This window comes from Netta rufina, assembly GCF_964035555.1.
Source record: "Netta rufina genome assembly, chromosome: 21".
Taxonomy (NCBI): domain Eukaryota; kingdom Metazoa; phylum Chordata; class Aves; order Anseriformes; family Anatidae; genus Netta; species Netta rufina.
Window position 1 is genome coordinate 8,658,397 of NC_140145.1, and position 24,937 is coordinate 8,683,333.

The 24,937-nt window shown below is 56.6% G+C and overlaps 2 protein-coding genes across 3 annotated transcripts in view; one reads left to right on the top strand and one right to left on the bottom strand.

The window, feature by feature from the left end:
* Window positions 1-21,115, top strand: part of NXN (nucleoredoxin) — a 52,195-nt gene extending 31,080 nt beyond the window's left edge. Inside the window, exons 1-8 of one of the 2 annotated variants that reach the window (XM_084299643.1) lie at window positions 121-226; window positions 4,003-4,120; window positions 5,629-5,762; window positions 6,225-6,325; window positions 6,606-6,712; window positions 14,249-14,428; window positions 16,991-17,115; window positions 19,922-21,115. In XM_084299643.1, coding sequence (XP_084155769.1) covers window positions 209-226; window positions 4,003-4,120; window positions 5,629-5,762; window positions 6,225-6,325; window positions 6,606-6,712; window positions 14,249-14,428; window positions 16,991-17,115; window positions 19,922-20,104 — 966 coding nt within the window. In that variant the 5' untranslated portion in view covers window positions 121-208 and the 3' untranslated portion in view covers window positions 20,105-21,115. Of the gene's footprint in view, window positions 1-120; window positions 227-4,002; window positions 4,121-5,628; window positions 5,763-6,224; window positions 6,326-6,605; window positions 6,713-14,248; window positions 14,429-16,990; window positions 17,116-19,921 lie in introns of those variants that run through there. The other variant, XM_084299642.1, reaches the window with a different exon arrangement.
* Window positions 21,116-23,012: 1,897 nt separating this feature from the next.
* Window positions 23,013-24,936, bottom strand: MRM3 (mitochondrial rRNA methyltransferase 3). The gene is made up of 4 exons (XM_084299907.1): window positions 24,738-24,936; window positions 24,416-24,660; window positions 23,841-24,008; window positions 23,013-23,705 (listed from the first exon to the last, which is right to left on the bottom strand). The coding sequence occupies exons 1-4, from the start codon at window positions 24,932-24,934 to the stop codon at window positions 23,140-23,142; spliced, it is 1,176 nt and encodes a 391-aa protein (XP_084156033.1). The 5' UTR covers window positions 24,935-24,936; the 3' UTR covers window positions 23,013-23,139.
* Window position 24,937: the final 1 nt, after the last annotated feature.

Sequence of the window (24,937 nt, forward strand, 5' to 3'; positions counted from 1 at the left end):
ACCCGCAGCTGTTAGGAGAAGGGGTTCCCTTTCCCAGCAGCGCACTGAGCAGGGGGGGATTTCATCTGCCCCGGCCGGATTCCAGCTGGTCTTCTGCTGTGCACGGAAAACAGTGGTTTGCTGGGGGGGTGGCCTCCAGTTTGACGCCTTTATTTGGAAAAATTACTGAAATGTGCCTCATGGTGAGGCGTTTCCAAGTCCTCCAGGGATGCAGCAGTTGGCTCAGGTGCGTAGAGCTGCTCACAACCAGCGCGGATGCTTTGTGCTGCTGTAGTGCCTGTGGTCCGTGACTGCCTGTCACCTGCTGGAGGTGACGGGACGTAATGGAGCTGGGAACATCACTTCTCAGGTCCCAGGTGGTTAGGACCCTCTGACCTCAAGTAACAAATGGTTATTCTAAAGCCTTTTGCAGCTGCTTGTCGATGGAGTCGCAGAGAAACTCAGGGCTGTGGTTTCCAGCTCCTCCAGCACGGCGCGGCGATGCTTTGCGTTATGGATAAGGTTACCAGAGGAATCTGGTGACTCTGTTTTTTCCACTGGACTGCTTGACTTAACCACCTGCACAGGAGCCAGATCGGTTTCTGTAAAGCCAATCAGCCTACATGGCATCGTGAGTGGGGCTGTGTTTCCCCACTCCTTCTCCAGCAGGCGGTTGGGGTTGAGTGTCGAATTCAGCAGGCGTGCACCGTGATCAGGACTGAAGAGGACTTGGAGAGGATCAGCTGATTTGGGGCTGAATAGTCTGCAGATTATTTCCACATCTGTGTTAGCTTTGGCTTGATCCCGCAGATTTGCAACAGCTGTTGGGAAGCAGAGCAGAGATCCCCTCTTTAAATGGATGATCAAATCCTCTGAGTGTGGAGTGTGTTATTTTCTATGTCATCCTCTTCAAGACAGGAAAAACAGCTTTGAAAAGTTGCTGAGGCAGCACTCAGCTCTGCTGCCCGAGCTATCATCTGATCTTCCTGTGGTTTCAGAGCGAGTCCTAATTTGTGTTCCACATCCCACGCCTAGCCCGACATGCGGTCCTCGGAGAGGTGCGCGTCTGCGTGCGTTTGCTCAGGTACCTGCACAGCCCCTGCCTTTTTTCTCTTGGGCTCGCCTTCTCGAGCATCGCTGGCATCCTGTGTGGTGCTTGGAGAGTGGCCGGATTCCTCCCTTCCCGTGTGCCACCTTGAGGACTTGGCCGGGTGTTGGGCAGGACCTTGCCAAGCGCCGTGTGGTGACTGTACAGAGGTGCACCCAAGCGTTGGCTTCGTGTCTCGCTTGCCCCTTGCACCCCAGGCTTTGCTGATGCCTCGGCTGGTGCTGAGGAGTTCAGGTCGTGGTTGGTTTTCATAGTACGTAACATCTCACAGTCGTTGTCGTCTTTCAGCACAGCGCCGTGGCCAGCTGACACCGCAGATGCAATCCTGGTATTTCCACCAAGCGGGAGCTCAGGCTCCTTTCCAGACTGCGTGAGTGAAAATCCTCAGCTTTGTGCTCCGAGGACACCTGACTGGTCGAGTAACTTACTGGGAGGTGGTCCTTTTGTTCAGAGGCTTTACCTGGAGGTTGGCTGTCTTTGTTGGAAGCTGCAGCTTGACCACAAAAGAGCGGCTTGGTGTGGCAATCCTTGAGGGAGGTATCCAGGGCTGCTTTATCCAAAAGCCCAGCTAAAGAGTCTCTTGTAAGAAGCTTGCTGGGTTTTTGTTGTCTAAGGCATCTAAATGCAGGAACAGGAGCCATTGGGCTCGCTCCTCAGTAGTGCCTGATGCACTTTGGAAAGCCGAGCCTGGAGGAAGGGGCCCTCGCTGTGGGACTGGTGGTAGATCTTGGCGCTCGTCCTTCGGTGCATGCGTTTCTCATTTCCAATCAGCTTTCCTAATGCACAGGAGAATCATCGAGTCGAACTGCTCTGCCTTTAAACAGCGCATTCACGTGCTTTCTGATAGAGACATCAAAATGAATATGGTTTGTGCTTCAAGACCACCAATTTGCAATTCAAACCTTTTAGAACCGGCCTTAAAATGGCAACCCGATTCGGGTCGTCATGCAGGCAATTGTCGTGTTTGTTCACCCGTGTCGTGTGATGGTGTAAGTGACAGCCCTGGCAGTAGCAGCAGCTGAGTGCCTTTCTTCAAGGGGATGATCTCTGAGAATCAGCGCGGTGCTTTTTAGCAACCTGAAGTGCTCCAACCTCCTGGATCTCCGCATTGAGGCTTGGGGTGGCCTGGGATTGCTGCGTGGTGGTGTCGAGAGACATGCAATAGTCGTGGCTCTTGTGCAGATGCAAGGTAAAACCTTTTATCCTCTGGTCTGCGCTGCTCCAGCCCCGTTCCTTCGAGGCAGCGAGCTGATGTTGCCTGTTTGGCTGCGATGTGCAGTCCTTGCTGGCTCCCTCAGCCAAGCTGAGCTGCTACAAGACGCTGCGGTGCCCTACGGGGAGCTGCTTTCCATATACAAAGGGCTTGGCGAAATGAAGTGAAATGTAAGCAACTATTTAAGGAGAACTATCCGATTGCTAGCTGTAATTTCCCCTTTGTTTGCAGCACCCTCATAAGTGCTTGTGATCCTTATAAAGAGCTTTTCCCCACCCTTTAAACTTCACAGAACTGGGGTTTACCTTCTGTGGTTTGACCACACTCAGTGCAAGGGGGCTGTTTTGCATTTAGTCTGATTTTTGTTCTTTTTTTTCATGCCCAGGGCCGTTTGGTTTGTGAATCAGCATTATGAATGAGTTGATATGTCCCGAGAAATGTGTCTGTCAGAAACCTAATGCTGGTGGGCTGAGCACAAAACCCTGTCTTTCTGCAGGTCCTAGTAGATGGAGATCAATTGCATCTTCCTAGATCAGTGCTAACGCTTTCCTTTAGACCCAGGAGGATTTTGAGTACACCACATTGGAAGTAGGTGAACTCTTGTAACTCACTCAGGCGTCTTTTATAAAAAGATGTTGAAAAAAGTATTTAATATAGTGCCATCGAAACTAAACATGGGTGCAACTTATCCCCTTCACCAGATCTCTGGAGAGAGTGCAGAGAGGTCAGGTTGCTTTGCCTGAACGCTGCATCCCTTTCATGAGCTCACATCCCTTCTTCCCCAAATCATTCATATCTTAAGAAGTAGTGGGGTTGCCTCTGTTTGGAAGCTGGAGACAGCGACCAGGGGAAGGGAGCGATTCATTTCCTTCCCCTCGGGCACCGTGCTATGGGTTGGTTTTATTCAAGAGCTTGATAGTTCACTGCTCAGCCAAAATGACCAGGAAACAGCAAACTCTAGCCCGGGACATGCAGCACGTGGCCGTTGCCACATGCAGGGCTTTTGTTCGTGGCCGGCGGAGGGCCGCGGGGAGGCTGGCAGTGCGTTACGGGTGAGCTGTGCCGTGCAGCCCCCAGGCTGATGCCAGACCTATTAAGCAGCTCCCAGGAACAAAACTGGGGCTTCCCAGTTGCAAAAGAGTCGTGTTTCTGTGTTTTGGCCTTGTTTTGAGCGTGGCTGTGTCTTGGCAGGGATTGTGAAGTTTGTTTAATGAACATCGAAATGGGAGAGGAGGAAGCAGCCAGGGAAGCGTTACAAATTACTTCAGAGCAGTGGCATTAAAAGCATTTGTGCTTACCATGTCTTCTAAACAAAGACCTCAAAGTACAGAGCAGGGCTGGTAAGCATTAGCCCCATTTTACTTGCAAAGAGAGGCAGATGTGGTCGGAGGAGAAGCTCTTCACCTACGCCCCTGTGCGAGCCTGCAGCAGGAGGGAGACGGCGCGGTCGTGGCTCCCGGTGCTTTTCACCCAGCCTGAGGTGCAGAGGGCTGGCAGGATGGGGCACGGCTCTGCAGGAGCTGGAAGGACAGGCTGTGCCAGGGGCCACGGAAAGACGCTTCCAAATATGCTGCTGAAGCGTCAGCTCCATCTCTTTGCTTACCTCTGACCTCTTGTCTGAAAGATGCTAATGCCCCGCGATCTTCCTGTTCGTGCTGCCAAGCTCATCTTTCTTCTTCTCCCTTCCTGATCTGTTTTGCAGCTGAAGCTGTGGAACAAGTACAGAGTCTCCAACATTCCTTCCCTGATATTTATCGATGCTTCCACCGGGAAGGTGGTTTGCAGGAACGGCCTCCTGGTAATCCGAGATGACCCAGAAGGTAAGACCTGGAGTCCTGTGTGCCCTGGAGACACTGGCACGCGATTGCCTTGCTATTTCGGTTCATTCTGAATTGCCTTGGAGGTTTAAAAAGAAACAAAAAAAAAAAAAAAGAAAAAGAAAAAAAAAAAAGGAAACAAACAACTATTGTCATACTTGACTAATCAAGGCACTGTATTATTTTCAGTGTAACATTTTCTGCATCGTTCCTGCCAGATCTTGTGTTTTGGTTTTGCTTGTTGAAGAGAACAAAGACTTCCCCTCCAGGATTTTTGTCTGAAGTGCTAATGAGGAAAAAGTTAGACTAAGTGAAACATGAAGTTTGGATTTTCTGTGATGGAGGCACATGGCTAGACAGACCGAGGGCCCAGACTTCCCCTACCTTGGGAGCCAAATCTTTCCAAAATACGGGATGGGTGCTTATCACTGACACCAGAGCTTTGGTAGGGTAATGAATTCCCCATTATTTACAAACGAGACGGAAAAACGCCACCATTCTCAGTTTGTGAAGGTGTGTTGGGAGTTCACATTGAATCCGTCTTCTTCAAATTTGCAAAGATGTGCATCAGATGTGCAGGACGTGTGTCCTCACTCCCACATTCTGCAAGGCTGACGTTCAGCTGTTAACCTGGCCCTTCGAACGTGTGATTTCACATGACAGCCGTCATTTCTCCACGCGGTAGATATCGAACGTGGTGGCTGGTGGCAGAAACTGTGCAGCAAGTACCAGTTGTGGCCTGAGCCATCTGTGATGTTGCCTCATCTCTGGCTCAGTGGCTGGATCGATTGCTGTGGGAGCTGGCAGCGGATGATTTGGAGCATGTGTTTGCATGTGCACACGTGCTCTCTTTGGGGTGCAGAGGATTAGCCTGTGTTCTACAGGTCCCTGTGTCCAACTTCAGAAAAAAACAGCCCAGTGACACGAGTAATTGATAAGATTATAGCCCTAAATACAGAGGAATTAGGGCTGCGGGGATGTGTCCTGCACCATCTGCTTCCCTGTTTGCGTGGAAAGGCAGCTGGTCGGGAGGCAGGGTGGGTGTGAGGCCTGGAATCGGCAAAGCAGCTTTATCTGGAAGGGGCAAACAGTCTGACTGCATTCCTGAGCACGTACCACCTTGCCCCTGTTATTAAAACAAACACCGTGGATAAGGCAAAGATGCATTATTGGGCACAAAACCAGAGCTGGCTTCATCAAGCAGAAGTTGCCCTGACTGGGGCCAGGGTGCAGGTCCCTGTGAAAAGGAGGTGGCCCTGGATGTAGTGCTGAGCTTGGGGCATGGCCCTGGTGGTGCCCAGGGAGCTGAGCAGCTCTGCATCCCCCTCGGGTGGGGATGGACCTCGGCAGGATGCCTCAGCTAGCACCTCACATATCTTTTAGAAAGCAGAATGTTTTTTTTTAGTGTAACTTTTTGAAACTGTAAATGCTCCGTGTGTATCTTGCTATTTTTTTTAAATTTTTTTTAATTTGTTTTTGTTTTTTCAACCCCTAATCCCAACCTCTTCTAGGTCTGGAGTTCCCCTGGGGGCCAAAACCCTTCAGTGAAGTTGTTGCCGGGCCTCTGCTAAGGAACAACGGCCAGACGCTAGACAGCAGCGCCCTGGAGGGCTCTCACGTTGGGGTCTACTTCTCCGCGCACTGGGTGAGTGGTTTGTGCTCTGCAGGGCAACTGCAGCGAGCTCAGGGCAGACGTGGAGCTCCAGGCGTCCCTTCTGCAGCCCTCAGACAAGGTGTGCAGCCCCTGCCAAGCTCTGCAGGAGGGTGAAGATCTCGGTCCTGTCGGTGTTTAAGCAGTTAAGATGTCCTGGTCCTTCTGGGAGAAGCCAGCAGCATTGCAATTGCAGGTCACCCTCAGCTGACCCTTCAGAAGGGGAAGAATTTTTAGATTTTAAAACTGGGAGAGGTTTCTTTGGCGATTTAAGCAGTCAGTGACCTCTTACCATAAGCACCAGCCGCTTTCAAGGCCGCTTCCAGGCTCCAGTAGAGAAGAGATCGTGTCTGGCTTTTAGGGATGGCCTGAAACTTGTCTAGACGTGCTGGGGTGCGAGCCAGGCCCCGTGAACGAGGTGAGAGACAGCATCCTCACGTGCGTGTTGTTTTGCAGTGCCCACCGTGCCGAAGCCTCACGAGGGTCCTGGTGGAGTCCTACCGGAAAATCAAGGAGGCGGGCCAGAAGTTTGAGATCCTCTTCGTTAGTGCAGACAGGTAATGCAGTAAGTGCAGAGCTGACTGCCCCACGGCAACCAGTCTTGGAGGGTTTAAAATATCAGAAAAAAAAAAATGCAGTGCAGACCCCTTTGTGAGGGACTGAGGGCTTTTAGTCTGGCTCTCCCCAGGTTTATGCCTCCTAGCAGCCCTCGCCTGGTGGGTTTGCTGAAATGGAGCAAGGCCCTTGCTGGCCGGGTTTTTAACGAGGAAAAGGGAAAGTAGCGTGGCAGAGAGAGGGGCTGCACTCAGGATTCCCTGCGCTGTTCCCGTTGCACAGGTCAGAGGACTCCTTCAAGCAGTATTTCAGCGAGATGCCCTGGGTAGCTGTCCCGTATGCTGACGAGGCCAGACGATCGCGCCTGAATCGACTCTACGGCATACAAGGTAGGAAAGGCCCCCGCGGCTCTCCTTTCTGCTGCTTTTGTTGAATATTTGTGATGTCTCCTCTTGTTTAACTAAAACAAGAAAACAGAGCAAAGCACAGTGCCCCAGGCAGAGCTGCCTCATGTTTCTGCTCTCCACAAACTCACATTCCTACCACCTGCCAGGCAGGCTGTTAGTTGAAACAGGACTTCCATAAACAACCTAATTCTTCCTGGAAACTTGGAAGCTGTTTTTGGCTTGGATGTTTTTTGCCTAATTACTGAGTTATTTATTTTTGCTTTTTCTTCAAGGTTTAAATTTCATTTTCTTGCTGTTTTATGTAATGCAAAGGCAGGCGATCATTCTCTGCAGAGGCTGAGGAAGATGGCATCTGGTTTATGTTAGTAACATGAATTACAGAAGAGCACATGTTTGATGTAAACCATGGCTTTGCCTTTACTGTATGTGTCAGTGCCAGAATCCAGCAGCCTCGGCTGCTCGGAGGGGCAGGGGAGAGGCTTGCTCTGTCTGGGTGTTTTCAAAGTGTCCTGAATATGATAAAAGCTCCCAGCAGCCCTCCTGGGGACCAGCGCGTTGTTCACAAGCTGCACAGCAGAGACACGCGAGGTAAATGGCTGTTGAGGAAGCCTTCCATCTATACACAGAGTTTCTACCCGTGGTTCAGGGACTGGAAGATAAGTTGCTGCTGGTCTTGCTGCAGTTTGTGTGCTTCTCAAATGTTTCAGGGAAACATTGGTGAGGGGGGGGCAGAGGAGCAGGAGTGTTGCCAAAGGTGCCCCAGGGCCTGGGGACCCTCCTGGTGGTCCCACCCTTCTGGATTTGCCTGTGTTGCTTTTGCAAAGCCTCCTCAGCAGAAGGGTCCCGGAGTGACCAAACCCTTGAGAGTGTTTAGATCAGGTTATTCACCCATGTTGACTTAACTGGGGTAGTTCTGCTGATACGAACTTTTGGCTGAAACCCAGTGGGCAGGGGAAATAATCCTCCTTGGAACCCTCCCCGAACCCCCCTTCTGGGGTGAGCTCAGGTGCCATCGCTGCGCTCTGTTCTCTGACCTCAAACCAAGAATAACTGTTAGGTAGCTTTAAATAGCCATCAGTTTGCTTCTTAATTACCTTCCCATGGGGCAAAAGCTTTCCAAATCCATCTGCCTTTTTCCCGGCCCGCTCACAAACCTCTCCAGTGCCGGTTTCGGCTGAGCTCTGCAGGACTGCTGCCAGTTTCACTGGGACTTTCTGTAAATAAGGTGTCCAGACACGGATACTTCAGCACTGAGTGTGCTGTAGCCAGGGAAACGGTGACAACAGCTTTCCCTTTAACTCCAGCCGCTGTCTCCTTAAATGTCTCTCTTTGTTGTGTGCTGACCTGAAAATGTAAATATTTGCTATTCCCCTGTGCCCTGATCCCTTCTCGCCGGCACAGCTCCCATATTACCCCTCTGGTTCTGCACGGCAGGGGTGCTTTTCCAGGGACACTGACCCTGGGATCTGGGCATGTTTGACTGCAAGCCCTGCTTCTTTGTCACAATTTTTCCATGCAGTAGGAACCTCTCCGCAAGGACAAAGCGCGACGCACAGAGTCACTTGGAAACACAGAAGGGGACCGGTTCCTACCCTGTGCAGAGGGAGAGAGGCTTGGGGGGAACCCTCGTGCTGCTTCCTGGGGCACTGGGTTGTTGTTTATCCTGCACAAGCATTGACTCCTCATCCTCTGCTGACTTAGGAGTGATGGTGGGAGCGCAGCGGCAGGCAGGTGCCTGCCTGTTTGCAGTCTGGGCTGTCGCAGCAGGCCGTGTCCAAAGCTTTCTGCAAGCAGAGCTAGATGGCACGGGCTTGTCTCATCACCCCTGGTGGTTATTCCACCTAAATGAAAAATCAGCTGCATGCAATCTGAGCTGCCTCTCCTCAAACGGATGGCTCTCGTGCTGCCCAACGTCCTTTAAGCCCTCTGTAACTGCACCTCTGAGTGCCCCCTGTGGAGCTGCAACTCCGTGCCAGCAGCAGCGTGTCACCTGGGAAATGTCCCAGTGACCATCCTGGTGGTTTCACACAGCGCTGGGTTTTCAGATCGGTGTCACTGATCTCAGCTCTGCTCGTCTTTGCCTGGTGCAAAGAAACAACTTCCTGCAGTTCCTCTCTGCTGTCTTTTAATGGCCGCGCTAACTTTGTCTTTTTCCTGAATCTCCAGTAAAACTTAAAAACGCTACTGTTCACCTCCAGCATCCCTCGGTTTATTTGTTGCTGTGCTTCTGGTTTTGCTCTTCGAGTGCCTGCTTGGCTTTCCCTGTTTCCTGCGAAACTTGGACAACGCCGCGCTGCTCCCCGGAGCTGCCTTTGTTCTCGGTCCTCGCGCCGCGCGTCCGTGCAGCCCTCTCCCTTCCTCTGCGCAGGAGCACGTGCTTTGGGTTGTGCCTGCAGGGTGGGTTTTCCTCTCATTTTTGTAAGGCTGCCGGAGCTTTTCCGGGAGCTGGGACAACAAAAGAACTTGTCTTCCTGCGCAGCGCTAAGCTGCTGAGCGGGGAAGGCAGCAGGACGGTCAGACCTCGTGTTGGTTTAGTCCTCCATTGGCCCCTACAGCATTCAAAAACTCAGTGTAAGATGTAAGTTGAGTTATTGGCCTTTATTTGGGTTTGCTTGAATGCCTCTATTCATAACCCCAGTGCAGTCAGAGGGCTGTGCCTTACCCACCTATATTAAATTGCTGCTGGGTGCAGCACTGTCTTGAGAGAGAGCCGTTTCTTGTGTCGTGGCTGCTTGGAAATAATTCTCCATTGTGTGCGCTGCTCCTGGGCTGCGTGGTGCCCGCCGTAGGTCAAGTCCCCTTCCTCTCCCTGCGGGACAGGGAGCGGTAACAAATGCTGTGCTCGGGTGGGGATTGCCCCACGTTGTGTGTCCTAGGAGAGATTTGGGGCTCATGAAAGTTTCCTGTGGGCTCCACTGCAGCTCTGTGGGATTTGCAGTTGCTCGGGGGAACTTCAGAAACCCCTTGTTTCACCCCTGCCCTGGGCTCTGTTCCAGGCACCCGCCGGCCGCTCCGCAGCCCGACTGGGAAGTCACTGCCAGGAGAGGTTTCCTGTACCGGGTTTCTGGAGCTTTCTTCTAAAGAGGTGAAAAAACAGCGATAAAACCCGGTGGTGTATTCTCTGAGCGTTTTGCTCATGGCGATTTACATTGCTCAGCCAACAGACTTAATGCAGATGAGATTTCCATGTCGGATATGGCTTTTTAATATATAAATAAATAAATGTGTTGCCAGGTTCAGTAACAAATCATTTGGCCCCTGTGTTTTCGTAAAACGCTAGCCCCAGGAGAGCCGAATCCATTTTCTGATGCGTAAAGTCAAACGGAGCCCGTCGATGCTAATTCTCATCCAAAGCTTATACAATATTCATGGCGGAGAGTCTGATCCGCGATGCTTCTTGATGAGGAAATTCGTGAGTTAGGGCTCACGGCAATTAGCGGAGCCCCCAAAAGGCACTGAAATAACAGTGGTGGCTGTGGGTGAGGAGGGAGGGGGGAACACCAGGATTAGCAGGTGTGGATGAGGTGTTTAAGGACGGAGCCTGGGAAGGCAGGAGAGCGCTCAGCAGTGCTCGGGAACGGCTCGGGAAATGCTCGACGGCTGTGGCAGCAGGGGCAGAAGCGTTGCAGCAGCCTCAGCCTTCACCACACGGGGCCAGAAAGGAGTCCGGAGCTTTGTGGGGAGCTTCTGGTGCCAGGGAAAAGGTGAAACGCATGGATCCGGCACGGCCCCCGGCTCCTAACAGAGGGAAAATCACAAAATCAGCCCCAAGTTTTCTGCTGTGTTACCGGCATTTCCCAAACACGTTAAACCGAGATGATTTATCTTAGAGTTTTGTTTTCTGGGTGAGTTTTGTATTTGCGTTTGGGAAAGGGGTAGGAGTTAAAAAAGGATAAAGATCCGAATCATGCGGGATGCTGATCGTCATGTGCTTGTCTTGGCTGCAGTAGTATTTTGTGATACTTCGTGCCTTGCAGGATAGGGCCGGTGTGAGATTGCCCAATTCCTCCCAGTCTGTTTAACCTCTCCCTGCCTTGGAGCTGTTTGGAATACCAGCAGGTAATGAATAAGCCTTTCTGTGATAGAAAATCGCTTTCTTGGCATACCCTTAGGATTTGCAAGCCCAGCCATCACGCTGCTCCTGCGCGGCTCTCGCAGCTAACCCGGCGCGCGCAGCCCCGCGCAGGGGGAGGAATGTGAGCAGCGCTGTCTGGGCTGGAATGAGGGGAATGCAGCTGCTCGCCCGGACCTGCAGGCAGGCCAGGACAGACAGACGTCCGTGTATTTCCTAGAGAAATGCCTCGAATTCAGAGGGCTCGTGAGTAACCCACTGTTGTACAAACACAGGAGCGCAGTGCTGGGAGCTGGCAGTAGCTGCAGGGGGGAGCACGCTGGTTTCTCCCGCACAGAAAACGGTTTGGTGGAGTGTTTCTAACAAATGTGGTTTTCAAAATTAATCTTCGGGCTGAGAGGTGAGGGTGGGAGGATTGGAGCTGCCTCAGTTTGCTGACTGTGATCGGGAGGCTGTTGCTGGGTGGAGGAGGTGATGCCTGATAGCGATTGGGTCGAAGACCGAGTGACGAGGATCTGACAGCAGAGCCTGGCAGTAACGCTGGCCGCTTGACCCCTGTCTCTCGGGGCCTGATATCAAATTGTCTCCCTCTTCCTTCCTTTCGGGATGTTTTTTTGTCTCCTCGGTGTGTTTTCCAGATGAAGTCACCAGCGTGAGCCACTCCTGCTGACTTTCAGTGCCACTCCTGCAGTCTGGGGGTGCCTGGGGCAGCCTCATGCACGCCAGGGACAGCCGACAGCGCTGTTAGTGCAAACCCAGGCGTTCCACGTAAAGGCCAGGCACGTCCTGAGAGCAGCATCCCACTGATGTGCCACACAGTTCATTCCCTGGAGCCACATTGTGGGGACTTGTCACAACTGTGGCTGTGCATCCTGAAAGCCTCCTCGGGGCGGTATCAGATGGGACAGCCACCAGCTGGTGTCCCCACTGCGTGGTGCCAGCCCGGCCGGCTGGCAGTGGGTACCTTGTGCTAAATCTCACCCTCAAAGCATCCCTTTTATGCAAACAGCTGGACCTGGGCATCCTTAGGGCACTGCCGCTGCCGGTCCTGATTTGAAAAGCGATGGTTCTGAGCAGGTCCACGGCACATCTGTTTCCCTTGAGACAAACACGGGCTTGTTGAGCAAAATCCAGCTGGTTCCAAAAAGGAGCCCCGTGTTTGCAAACCCAGCCCTGTGCCGCTGCCTCGGTGTGCCCAGCTCAGCCCCTCACCTCAGCCAGGCTCACACTGATACTTGCAGGTGTCCTGCGTGAGATGCTTGCCCGGGTGTTGCAGGGGGGAGAGCCCGGTCTGGCTGGGTGAGAGCTCCTGGAGGGAGGCAGCACAGGGCTCCTTTCAGGCAGGATTAAAAGCAGAACCGGCCCATGCCTTTGCTGTGTTTTCGTAGCACTAAAATATGTGCTGAAAACTTCCTGGAAGACCATTCTTAAGACGCCTGCTGCAGCCAGGCAGGATGAATGAACGCTACGCCCACTGCAACCAAATTGCAGTAATCCCAGGAAGAAAAAAAATCCATTAGTGACTGCTGGGAGCCCTTCCTCTCTCCTTTCCTCTTCCCACACCCACCCTGGCTGCGTTTCCAGGTGCTTGTTTTAATGCAAGGCTGTTGTGCTCGGACACCCTCAACCCCATCCTGCGCAGTGCCAGACCCAGCAGGTCCTGGAGGATCCTGCACAGCCTCGGTATCCTTGGGAGGGCTGTGGCAGCTCTGCCTTGTCCCTCTTTGTATGGAGGGACATATTTAACTGATTATCTGCCTTTTTTTTTCATGTTTTCTTTCCCAAACGAAGCAGAGTGCATGTGTTCCTCCCTCTCCCAGGGGCTGCTGTTGCAGAAGCAAGGAACCCAGGACCTCCATCCCACAACAGGACAAGTCTGGCTGTGTGCCAGCGATCTGCAGCCCGGCACCGGCGTGTGAGGGAATCTCAGATTCCTCCATCCGTCCCCACGCTGTCCCCTGGCAGGGACATGGCACTGCCATCATCCTGCGGGCTGGTGGCACGGCCGGGGAAGGCTCAGCAAAGTCTCCTGGAGTCAGCACGTACGCACACACCCTGAATCTTGCTGTTCGGGTGCACACCTACACCCGTTTGTTGGATGCCTGCTTTCTGTCCAAGATCTCAGGCTCTTTTTTAGGCTAAGGGCACAGCTCTGCGTGGTCCCTGTGCCGTCTGGGGGGCTGCAGTAACGGGGTCCTCTGTGCTCTGAGCAGCTGCTGGTGCAAACACGGCTGGAACTGCAATGTGCAAACCCGTCAGGACGGCATTTCTCATAACCTAGGAGCCAGCTCCAAAGTAATACAAGGTGAAGTGATTATCTGCAAAATGGATTTGCAGCGTGGGAGGTAGCCAGCGGCTCCGGAGCTGTGATCAGAGCAGGGCTCTCAGTCTATTGGGGACTCAGGGAGGGAAAGAGCAGCACAAATGACACCGGGTCTGCCTTCCCCCACTCCTAGCCACTGGCAGGCTGCAGCTCAGGGGTTGTAGAGCTGGGGTGAGGTCTGCGTCTTTGTGTTTAATAGCCCGTGGTGGTTGTTTTTCTCCCGAGAAACGTTTTAACCTGTGTATGTGTTACAGAAGTGCCTCCCTGCCAGCTGTGCCTGGGAGCTGGTGGCAGCCTCGGGCACTTTGCTCGCTGGCTTTGCCGTGCTGGTTGGCAGCCTTGTGCTGCCAAGACACCAAGGCTCTGTCCACAGCAAAATTCCCTTTCCATGAGCCCCGTACCATGGGTTCTGCGTCCCCTTTTGTCAGGCTGGGGCCAGCTGTGCCAGCAGAGCCTGGTGATGCTCCCTGGTTTTGTTCCTGCTCAGCGTGGTGCTTCCTCGCAGCCTGGGGACCGGTGTCGGAGGGGGTGCAGTCGGTAATTGTAGCCTCCGTGTCTGCCTCACCACGTGCGGTTCGGCGTCCCAGTAACATCCATGGCCAGGCAGACACATCTGCGTGCTGTGAAAAGGTCCAGGCAATTATTTCTGAGGGTCGGAAGGGGTGTGGGGGGGTCAAAAAGGAGTTCCCGGCTGCTGAGACGTGGGGGTTTCTGCTGGGAGCAAACACGCCCTGCTTCCTGGCCGCCGCTGCGTGCAGTCTGCCCTGCGAGAAGGTTTGTGTGTGTTGCTGTGAGTTGTGTGTCTCAAAGCTGGGGTCATCCAGCTCTGCCGTGCACGTGGGAGCTTTCTGCCCGGTGCTTCTGGGCAGGGTCAGCACGGTCTGTACGCGGGAACGTCTGCATCAGGCAGTGGTGACCTCTCCCTGCACTCGGACAGGGAAGGGCAGGCGATGCCAGAGGCTGCCTCCCGGCTTCCTGCTCTGCCTCCTCAGTTCCAGAGCTCTCCTCGGACAGAAACAGGATCCCGGGACCCTGCTTCCCACCCCGCGGGCTGTGATGGCAGCACCCTCTTGTTCCCATATTACTGCTTTGGCACTAACCCCGTGTTTTCCTCCCGTCGCAGGCATCCCGACGCTCATCGTGCTGGACTCCCAGGGCGAGGTGATCACGCGGCAGGGGCGGGTGGAGGTGCTGAACGACGTCGAGTGCCGGGAGTTCCCCTGGCACCCCAAGCCCGTGCTGGAGCTGACGGACTCCAACGCTGTGCAGCTGAACGAGGGGCCCTGCCTCGTTCTCTTCGTAGGTACGGAGCAAAGTCCTGACGGGGAAGGGTCTGGGTGACCTGGGGGCTTGCCAGCTCGCTGTGTCCCCTCCAGGGACTCAGGAGGGAGACGTTCCTAGAGCCTGGCTTGTAAGAGATGCAGCTCACAGGGAATTTGCTGGAGCCATGCTCATGGCACAGCCTCGTGTCTGTAATTCTCCTGCAGCTCCAGCCCGCAGTGTTGAGGGATGTGGTGGAGCAGCAATTTGCAGCGGAGAGGAGCTGTCACAGAAGATGCTTCGGTGGTGGCTGTGGTGGGATCGCTAAGCAGTGCTGGAGAGCGCTGGAAATACGCTGGTGGTGGTCAGGATGAGGAGGGCCTTTCCTGGAGCTGAGACCTCAGGCTCGGGGGATGTTTCAGAGGAGGCAGGGGATGGGCTGGGAGGTGCCTCCAGGAGGGACTGCAGCTCTGTGCTGGAAACCACAGCTCAGGGCTCGAATCCCTGGGCTGAGCGAGGCCGTGGCAGAGGGCGGCTTGCTGGCTCTGCTGCTTCTTTGGGTATCCCCTCTCCGTGGGGAGCTGGCTGCAGGACAGAGCAGGCTTCCCCCTTGAAAGCTGGTGTCCCTCTGCCACTGCTAACCCACCCATGAAGCTCAGCCGTGGTTGGAAGCGGGCCTAGAGCTCATCTGGAGCACAGCTGGGCTGTCCCGGCCCCTTCCCTCCAGCAGCAGCTGGTGAAATCCCGCCAGCGCTTTGGCTTTGATGGCGTGTGCTCCAGGCACAGCGGCCCGGCCAGCAAGGGAGCTCCGGGCGCTCAACAAGAAGCTGCAATTTCCCTGGTTTTCAGAGCGTGTCTGTCCCTGGAACGCTGTGCAGAGCGCGCTGGGGTTTGCTGCAGAGCCTGCATCCCCCTGAGCCTGCCCACCGGGATGCGGGGGCTGCTGGGACGCGGGCAGGGCTTGTCCTGCTTCCTCACACGCCCTTTGTTAGCAAAAAAAAACCCTTTTTCTGCAGCATTTATAACGTGGCTCTTACTCTTTCCCATCTTCCCTTTCAGATTTCCTTTTGACCCTGATTATTTATTCAGTAGAACCCAGCAGGGGATGCGAGCGCAGAGCCAAAAATACTCTCCTCAAGCTGGGAGGACTGGCTCGCCACGCTGAGTGTGATTGATGGGGGCTGCAGGCCTCTGGAAGGGAGGGGTTATTTTCGGCTTGCTCTGAGCGAAGTTTTTCTATCACCTTTCTGCAAACAGCTTGTTGGGAGAGGGCTCTAGAGTAGCTCTCGCTCGGCTCTGAGAGGATGCTCAGCCTGGGTGGAAGCCGCTGTGCTCGGGCAGACAGAGCTGATGCAGCACCAAGGCACTGGGGACGTGGGGCTGGAGGCTCCATTTGGAGCTCACTCCTTTGTGCCAGTTTTCTACCTGAGCTTTAAGGCTGTGAGCCCGAGGTCAGATGGTGCCTGGGTAGTCCCGACCCAGCTTTTGCAGGCAGCAGCACCCCCAGCAGCCCAAAGCCCTGGGGAGGGAGCTGGGATGCGCCGAGCGCAGCGCGTGTGAGGTTGGGGCTGTGTCAGCAGGCTCGGCGAGCAGCGGGCAGGAATAAATCACCAGCGATGTGCGTCCGCCGCGGGACAGTTTGGGGCTAGGTTAGCCAGAATGATGAGGGCTGGCCTGGAGTGTAGCCAGCAGCATTTGTTAGCAGAAAAATCAATCACTGCGTAAAGCCCACGGCTCCGCGCATTTATCACTGTCACCCACGCAGGACAGACCCCAGGAGGCAGCGGGCGGTGTCCTCGGCATCCCCTTCTCCAGAGAGGGAAGCTCAGGCAGAGCTGTGCTGGTGGGCAGCGCCTGCCGGCTGGATCCATCGAGGCCCACACAAGCTGCACGCTGCCAGGGGACCGGGAGCCCTTTCCTTGCTTTTTTATTATTATTTTTATATATTTTTTTTAATGCTCAAAGTTGTCCCCAAATTGAAATCGTTTCATCTAGGTGCTGTTCAAGGACGCTGTCTCTCCTCTTCCCGACTCGGTATTTGAACTTCAGTGGTGGCTGGCGTTTGATTGATGTTTCCATCTCTTTCTACTCTACCTCTGTCAAATCAAAGCTGCCTTCACAGAGCTGCCGCCGCGGAGGCTCGAGCAGCAAAGCCGCCGAGCAGCAGTCCCAAGGTGGAGAGATGGTGGGTGGCGGGCAGGGGTGGCAGGCGGCCTCAGATCAGCTCGTTCGTTTGGTCTTCAAAACATCCCGATGCTTTTCAAGCTGCGGCCCAGCTTCTTTATTTTTATTTTTGCGCCTGTTTGTCCCCGTGCTTCACCAGCAGCAGCACCAGGGGAGCGAGTGGTAAAATATTTGGGAGCAGGAGCTGCTCCTCTGTGACATGTTGCCCTGTCTCACATGAAAAGCGCATTTCAGCGGCTCCCTAATTGCTACACAGCCGCTTGGCTTTGAAGTTGGCGCTGCGCGTTCGGGCTCCTGTTTCCTCCGTGGTGCTGCTATGGGATGGAGCTGCCTGCGCCCCGGCCTGTTCGCATCCGTTTGATCCTAACCTCCTCTTTGTGTCCTCTCTTTTGTTTCGTCTCCCCGCGGCTGTGCCCTGCAGATTCGGAGGACGACGGAGAGTCGGAGGCAGCGAAACAACTGATCCAGCCCATAGCCGAAAAAATCATTGCCAAGTACAAAGCCAAAGACGAGGAGGCACCGTTGCTCTTCTTTGTGGCGGGCGAGGTAAGCGGGAGGAGAGCGTGAGAGCTCCCTGTGAGCACGGGGCTGCGTCCTGCCCCGCCAGGGCAAACTCTGGCAGTTGTGCTGCCGAGCCAGGCCTCTCGGTAGCTGCTGGGCTGGAGTCTTGCTGTGCTTCCCGCCAGGTCCGAGCTGGGTTGGGTGGTGTTGTCCCTGCTCTCCAGGCGGGTAAACTGAGGCACGGAGCCACTGCAGCCAGCTGGGGACATGGAACAAAGCTGGAGCTGAGTCCTGGCTCAGTCCCCGTGCAGCCTGTGCTGGACTAAAGCAGCTGAGGGGCTCTCCCCCAGGTTTTGCTGTGGATCACCCTCAGCACTTTGACTCCTGTGCTTGTTCAGAGGCAGAAAAGCCTCAACACCGGCAGGGACAGGCAGGGACAGGCCCTGGGAGGCAGGAAGGAGCAGCGAGCTCCCACGCTGCGGCTCCCAGCCCCGTGTGGCCGCTTCAAATACCGGGCTTCGTGCGCCAGCTGCGCGGGCAGGAAACCTGGCTGGGCTCTGCCTCCAGTCCGTGCTGGTGGCCAGGTCGGCCCCGCCGTGCTTCCCTCCTCGCTGCTGTGCTGCTGCTTTTCTTGCCACCCCGAGCAGCGGGAAGGGACCGGCACTCCAGCCTCTTCCCTAATGGGTTGGCAGCTGCCCAAAGTCAGCGCGGCGGTGCCAGCGTGAGCCGGCGGCGTGGGCTCTGCCGGGAGCTGGGCCAGGCTCATCCCGGGCTGCCTGGAGGGGGAGAGGCTGCCAGGGCAGAGCCCTCCTGGGTTGCTGGAGAGGGGTTTCCTCATCCCGGCTGGCCGGTGAGGAGGAGGAGGGACCTCAGGGTGCACTCGCCTGGCTGATGGGGTGGCCCCTGGGTGTGGGGGAGCCTGGCCCGTGGCGGGTTTGGGCATCCTGCAGCGTGCTGGTCCCTGCCTGCTATACCAGTGGAGGATGGGCTGCAGCGGGAGGCAGCCCCCATCCCGTGGGCTGGGCTGGTTTCTGTGCCTGATAGCAGACAAAAAACTGCCTGTGGGGACGGCCAGGGGCTGCCCAGAGAGCAGAACTGCAGGCCCTGGGGCTTGGCTGCCGTGGTGCTGGGTGTTTTGTGGCAGTGCTCCCTCCTCTCGGGCCTGTCCCTGTGTGGAACAAGGAGCGTGCTGAGCCACCACTCTGCTGGGTTGGTGGTCACGATGTGCGCGTATCGATGTGCGGGTCTGCCGTTGGTCTTCGGGGGAATGGGCTGCTCTTGTCTCCCGTGCAGCCCTTTGCCCTGCTGCAGCCTTGAGCACTCGAAAGGCTTTGTGCAAGGCTCTAGAAGGCTCCTGGCTCCCCTCCTGCGGCATCCAGGCAGGTGGGAGCCGCTGAGCTGCTGTGCGCCTGCTTGCCCGCCGTGCACGGCCGGCCTCCGCTCACGTCACCGCCGCAGTGCGAGCGCTCCCCGCAGCCACCCGGAGCACAAAGGGGCTGCGACGCCGCACCCAGGCTCCCCCCGCGAGGTGAGCCCCCACCACTGCCGCCCGCAGCCCCTTCGGCCCCCTCCACCCGGGCGTTCCCACTCCCGTGACGGGTCTCCGAGCATCCCGGCTCAGCCCCGTGCCCCTGAATAAGCCCCTTGTTGGGAAGGCTGCTTTGGGAGGGTCCCGGGACCTTCCCCCCCCCACCCCCAAGAGCCTGTGAAGCGTTTTCCTCCCGCTCGCCGGCTGCAGCTGAAACATTGCTGCTATTCATGCGGCTCCCGACGTCCCTGCGGCAGCGGGGACGAAGAATGGGGAGCATCCGGCACGTCCCATTCATCCGTCACCTCAATAGCCCTGGCTGCTGGCCCCGGGTCTCCGCCGGCCTCAGCGCACAAAGCAGCCCGGCCACGGCCGGAGCAGGCGCCTCCCATTCCTCTCCCGGCGCCTTCTGGGCCGGTTTTGCATTGATTAAAACATTTCAGTTGCTTTGCAGCGATCAAATCAAGGGCGAGGCGTCCCAACACCTCTGCTCCGGGCTGGCCCCAGAGGTGGGAAGCGTTCGGGGGCGGCCGAGTGCCCCAGCACCGAGGTCCCAGGCCCGGCCCCGCTCTCCCTTCCCCGCCACGTGGTCCTGCGCCAGAAACCCCTGCAGTAGAAGGGGAGGCGCGATAGGAACCACCCTGCCGGCCACCGCCTCGCGCTGCAGAGCCACCAGCTGCCTCTGGATTCGTTTTATTTCCATCGCTGCTGTTGGAAAACAGCTCGGAAAAATGCCCGGTTCCGAATGCCACGCGTTGTGGGGTCGACCCCATTCCTCCCAGCGTCTCCCCGCCGCGGTCAGTGTCAGCTGCGGGAGATGAATCACCCCAGCGCTGGTGATTGAATTCCACAGCCCCGGCGGTGACAAATGAGTTTTTTCCCTTTGTTGAGAGCTGCAATTTGTGCGGCTGCAGTGAAGGCAGCCGGTGCTGAGTGCGTTGCTCAGGTGTGCTCCGTCCTTTGTGCCCTCAGACCTCATGGGTCTGCTTTTGGAGTCCTGCAGTTGGCTCAAACCCAGCGTTTTTGTTCCCGTTTCCTGATTTGCCCCATCTGCACGCTCGAGGCCCTGTGCGGGCTGCTGGGAGGGGTGAGGCAGGGGCCGTGGTGGCCCCCGGCTCCTCTGGAGTCGGGGTCTGGCAGCCAGCGGGGGGCTGAGGGTGAGGGGGTGCCTGAAGGAAGGGAGGAAAGGGACCAGAGAGGGGTGAGAAACAGCACTGGGCGATTGTGGGTTCGTTTTCTGGGCAGTGGCAGGGATCAGTGTGGCTGAGGGGACCGGTGCCTCTCCGCTGATGGCTCCTCTCTGCCTCTCGTTTTGGCCCCCAGGACGACATGACCGACTCCCTGCGGGATTACACCAACCTGCCCGAGGCCGCGCCGCTGCTCACCATCCTGGACATGTCGGCCAGGGCCAAGTACGTGATGGATGTGGAGGAGATCACGCCGGAGATCGTGGAAGCCTTCGTCAGCGACTTTCTAGCAGACAAGCTAAAACCCGAGCCCATCTAAGGGGGGTTCTGCGCCCACAGACGTTATTTAAAACTAGGTCTCTCTTCTGCCGCTCATGGATTCTCCAGCGTGTTCTCACGCCCGACCCAGTATCCAACCTTCTTGTGGTGCCTTGTTCTACGCAGTGAATCCTTCTCCTAAGCAAACTCCTTGAGATGCACTTTCAGCAGGGAGTCATTGGCGTTTGGAGACTTCGCTTGTGCTTCATGGTGATATATTCTCTAATAACCAGGCCAGAACTGTTACCGTATCCTTATTTTATACACGGCACTAGCTAGCAGGCAAATCTTTTTTTGCATGGTGTTCTTCCCAACATATGCATCAGGCAGTGGATGGGGTTCTCGGGGCTCTTTTCTTCTCCTTCTCCCACTTCTTTCCTTTCCTACGATCTCTGCTGACTAAATTACTTTAAGGAAGCAATAAGGAAATTGTCCCTCGCCCCCCTTTTCCTTCCCGCTCAAGTAACGGTGCCCTGACGAGGCCAAGACAAAGTCTTAACTGCTGACAACCTCTGAAAGACCGCAGCGCAGCCGAGCTTTTCCTCCTCGGGGTGAGAACCTCCTGGGTAGCTTTCCCACTCCCACCCCGCACACCGACAGCCTTACGAAGCATTGGCCACGCGCGTCGGGGGGAGTCCACCCCTCCGTGGCACACGGATGTCCCCCTCCTGCCCTGGGCCAGGAGGAGAAACCCCACCAGGCTGCCCTTGCCTCCCCGTGGTCTCCCCTTCGTGCTCTCCCTGTCCCCTCTCCCTCTCGCTCCTTCTCTCTGGTATGAATTGTCCGCCCCTCTATGTTAGTCGATTGAGCTGTTTTTTCGTAGGCGTGTCCCAAACCCGACATTAATGGTGCTGTTCTTTAAAAAAAAAAAAAAAAAAAAAAAAGTAAGAAAAAAAAAAAACACACAAAAAAAAAAATCCCTCCCCAGTCCCTAGCAGCACAGCCCCCTGAAAAGTGACATTGTAAAAACTGTACATGGTGATTGGAACTTTGTAATAAAACCGAGCTAATAACCGAGACCTCCGAGGTGCCGACTGCCGCGTCCTGCTGTGGGGGTGAGGGCGGGGTGCCCGGCACAAGGGACCTGCCCTTCGCTCGAGGCCGCTGCCTCCTCCGTGCCCCTGTGAGCCGCTGCTCCGGAGGCACGGGGAGGGGGGTGCAGCCTCCTGGCCCCCCAGGACCGCTCCCCTCAGTGTCCCGCGGCAGGGCGGCGTCCCGGAGCCGTGCTGAATGGCGGCCGTTGTGCGAGCCGCGCGTTTCCCTTCAGCTCGTTTGTCAGCTGTGGCAGGCCCGCAGCCTCTGCCCTTTTATCGCCCGTACAGCGCGACCCGCCCCGGCAGGAGCTGGGGAAGGCAGGCGGTGCGGAAGGGCAGGGATCGGATAAACCGTGCTGTGTGTTTCAGGTTCTTGCGTTCGGTGATGAACTCGTGGGTGCTCGGGAAGCAGCAGCCCCTGGTGGCGCAGGGAGAGCTCAGGGAGGCCGCGTGGGGCCGAGGCGCGGGCAGGAGCCGGGGTGAGCGCAACGGCAACAGCAGGGCCGAGCTGACGGGATGAATTAACTCCAATTCCCCCGCCTGTTGGTGGGGATTTTTGAGGAACGCCGTCCACCTCAGGGTTAAGGGAGCGTGCGGAGCCGTTTCTGCCTCACACTGTGCACAGCAGAGCGGCCTCCAGCCCCCGCTGCCACCTCGCGGTGTGTGCCGCGGGCTGCTGCTGCTCTGCGGGCAATCTCGGTGTGTTTGTGGGTTGAGGCTGGCAGCAGCACCGCGCTGTCTGCACTGTTTGGTCACATGGCAGCAGCTGATTTATTTATTTTTTTGGGCAGGGAGCACCCAGCCCATGCTCGCTCCCCTCTGGACATTGTGGTTGGGGCTCCCGGAGAGGCCGTGAGCGCAGATGGGCAGCGCCGCCGCAGCCGCTCTGGTAGCTGCTGGAGCGAAGCAGCAATTTTCCGCCTGAGAACTGGGTCATCTGGGGTCAGTTTGATGGGAAGAGAACTGGAACCGGTCTCTGGAGATGAAATTGGTGGGCTGGAGCAGTTTCAGTCTGGAGCTAATGCCTGCTCAGCCCCTCAGCTACCAGGGTTTGGGCTTGAGGAGGCTGAATCTCGGCGGGTCTCTCGAGCAGCCGCCATCGATGATTTCAGCGTGGTAACGGGAAACTGCAGCCAGCAGAGCCAGCTCATTGTGCAGCTCACAGCCAGTGCAGAGGCTTTTCTCAACGCACAGCAGGACAGGCGGCAGCCAGCGCTGCCACAGGAGCCATCCATCGGCGCGCAGCTGTCAGTGGAGCCCAGGGGGGAGCCCCCGCTCCTGCACCCGTGAGGGGGTCACAGGGGCTCCTTCCCAGCACCCCGACCCTCGTTCCCCTCCAAGGGACGCTCACAGCAGTGCCCGCAGCTCCCCCTTCCCACCCTTCCCGTCCCTCATTCATAATTCATCCACGCTGAGGCCCAGCTGCAGAGCACAGGCGGCTGCATGGGGCCAGACACTGCCACCTCCCGGCAGCGGCACCAGTGCTGGAGCTCAGACACCCTGCGGCTCGGTGCGCGGCTCCTGGCACCGGTTAGGGCACGGGCTTTGGGTAAGTATGGGCAGCATCTGCTCTGGTGGCAGCCACGCAGCCTTTCTGACCCCAAAACAGCAGCTGCAGCCAGCCCTGCTGTCCCCCGACAAGCAGCGGAGCATCAGTGGGCACGGTGCAGAGGCGGTGAGAGGAGCAGCATCCTGGCACTGATGGAGCTGTGTGGGGCTGGTGGGAGCGCAGCTCTAACCCCTCTGCCACCCTGGAGAGGCACAGGGCAAGCTCTCATCCCGCCCTCAGCACACAGAGAGGTAAGACGGGGCCCCAAATCTGCTCATGTTTCACTTGAACTCGCACAGAGCAAGTGGGGCTGGCTCCCCCTCTGCCAGAGCTATTTATTGACGTAATTTACTCATTTATTACAAAGCAAACAGACCAAGCTGCTATTTTATTACCTCCTCTGGGGAGTGCCAAAAGGAAAAGATGCTGCTCCAGCACCCAAGTCTCAGCGGTTCAGCCCCCTACAGGGACCTTCTGCCTTTTGTCCTCCTGCTTGTTCCTCTGCAGCAACTGCCTCCTCCCTTCAAACAGCACAATGGCAGCAGCTACAGCGGAGTTGAGGCTGTCCACGCCAGGCACCATGGGGATCACCAGTCTCTTCCCACCCGTGCTGGCTGCCAGGTGAAGCGCGCCCAGGCTCAGGCCGTGGGTCTCTCCACCAACCACTACCGCCGCTGGAGCCCGGATCCAGCTCTCGTAGTAATACCGTGTGGTGAGCTCGGGGGTGCAGCCGCCTGCCATTCCTTCCCCGTCCTCGTGTTCAGGAGGAGCAGCCCTGGGTTTGGATTTTACAGGAGTCTTCGGGTTGCCAGAAGCGGAGCCGGGCCTGCCAGCTCCCTGTGACACGGGCTCTGCCTCAGCCTGAGCGCCCGGGTCTTTGTGGTCGGCCACGCAGACCTGGACGGTGGCAGGGAGGTTGCTGGGGACAGATTCCCAGTCCAGGTTGGCAACGATGGGAATGCGAAAGTGAGCTCCCATGCCTGCACGAAGCACCTTTGGCTCCCACGGATCTACACACCCTGAGACAGAGGGGAGGAAAAGTGACGGTGCCGCAGCTCTGACAAAGACTCAGTAACTGCTGAGCACTTTAAGCACCTGCCCTATCCCTGATTTGTTAAACTAAGCTTTTTTTCCCCCCAGAGAAAGGCTCTTACCTTTGGTGAGCAGCACTTTTTCACACCCTGCTCCAGCTGCAGACCTCAGGACCGTGCCCAGGTTTCCTGGATCCCGGATGTTGTCGCAGATGAGGACCATGGGCACCGAGCTGGCGAGCTGGGCAGCGGGGTAGGACATCTTGGCAGGGTCAGGCTTGGAAAAGATCCCTGAGGAGACAAAATGCTGGTGAGCTCCTGGGTAATACGTTCCGAGGAGAGGGCTGCGTCTTAATCTGACCCAGGTTTCCCTGAAGATGTGCTAGAGAAACCCTTAGGAAAAACACTGCTTAAAGGAAGTTTGTGAGGAGTTTGTCACTTCACAGTAAGCACCATTTCCCAGTGGAGCGTGAGCACAGTGCTGTTAAAAATGAGCGTTAGCAACCTCCACTGAGTCTATCAGCCACTTTCACAGTTATCACAGCAGGCCAAAAAGAAGTGGGCTCTCACATCACGCCACTTGTGACACCGCCAGCCTGCCTAGGAGCTGCTGGTGCAGGGATTGCCACCATCCCCTTATGAAGCGCTGGATACGTTTCCCTTTGCACGCTGTGGTGATGGTTCTTAGGGAATCTTACCTATAACCCCCTGTGGCGTTACGAGGTCGGACCAGCTCTTAATCTCCTCAAACTTCACCTTCACCAGGCTGGCTCCCTTCAGCCGCTCCTGGGGCAGCTCCCTCAGGAGCCCGGCGGCGCTGAAGAACAAACTGCAGGGCACGGCCCCGGCCTCCAGCGCGTCCCTGACGAGCCGCAGCCCCTCCAGCAGCACCTTCCCGTGCCGGTCCCGAAAGCTCCGCGACTTGGCGACGGTCACCACTTTTCTGAGGAAGAGAGAGAAAAAAAAATCACCACAGGAGCCCGGCGGCGGGGACCCGGCCGCCCGCGGGCTTCGCCTCACCGCAGCCTCCCGTCACCGGGCGCCGCCTTCTCGTACCACAGCCCCGGCCCGGCCGAGCTCCGCTCCACAGCGGGCGGCCCCACGGGGCTCCGCGGCTCCTCAGCCGGCTCCTGAGGCGGCGGCAGGACCCGCACCGGGCTCCTCCTCAGCGCCCGCACCCAGCGCCGCCCGCCGAGCCCCATCCCCAGCGCCGCCATCTC

Excerpts from the sequence above, each read along its gene's own strand:
- MRM3 (XM_084299907.1), bottom strand. The coding sequence starts at position 24,934 with ATGGCGGCGCTGGGGATGGGGCTCGGCGGGCGGCGCTGGGTGCGGGCG. Across the intron at positions 24,661-24,737 it reads CCCGGTGACGGGAGGCTGCG|AAAAGTGGTGACCGTCGCCA; the intron begins GTGAGGCGAAGC and ends TCTCTTCCTCAG. Across the intron at positions 23,706-23,840 it reads AAAAGTGCTGCTCACCAAAG|GGTGTGTAGATCCGTGGGAG; the intron begins GTAAGAGCCTTT and ends CCTCTGTCTCAG.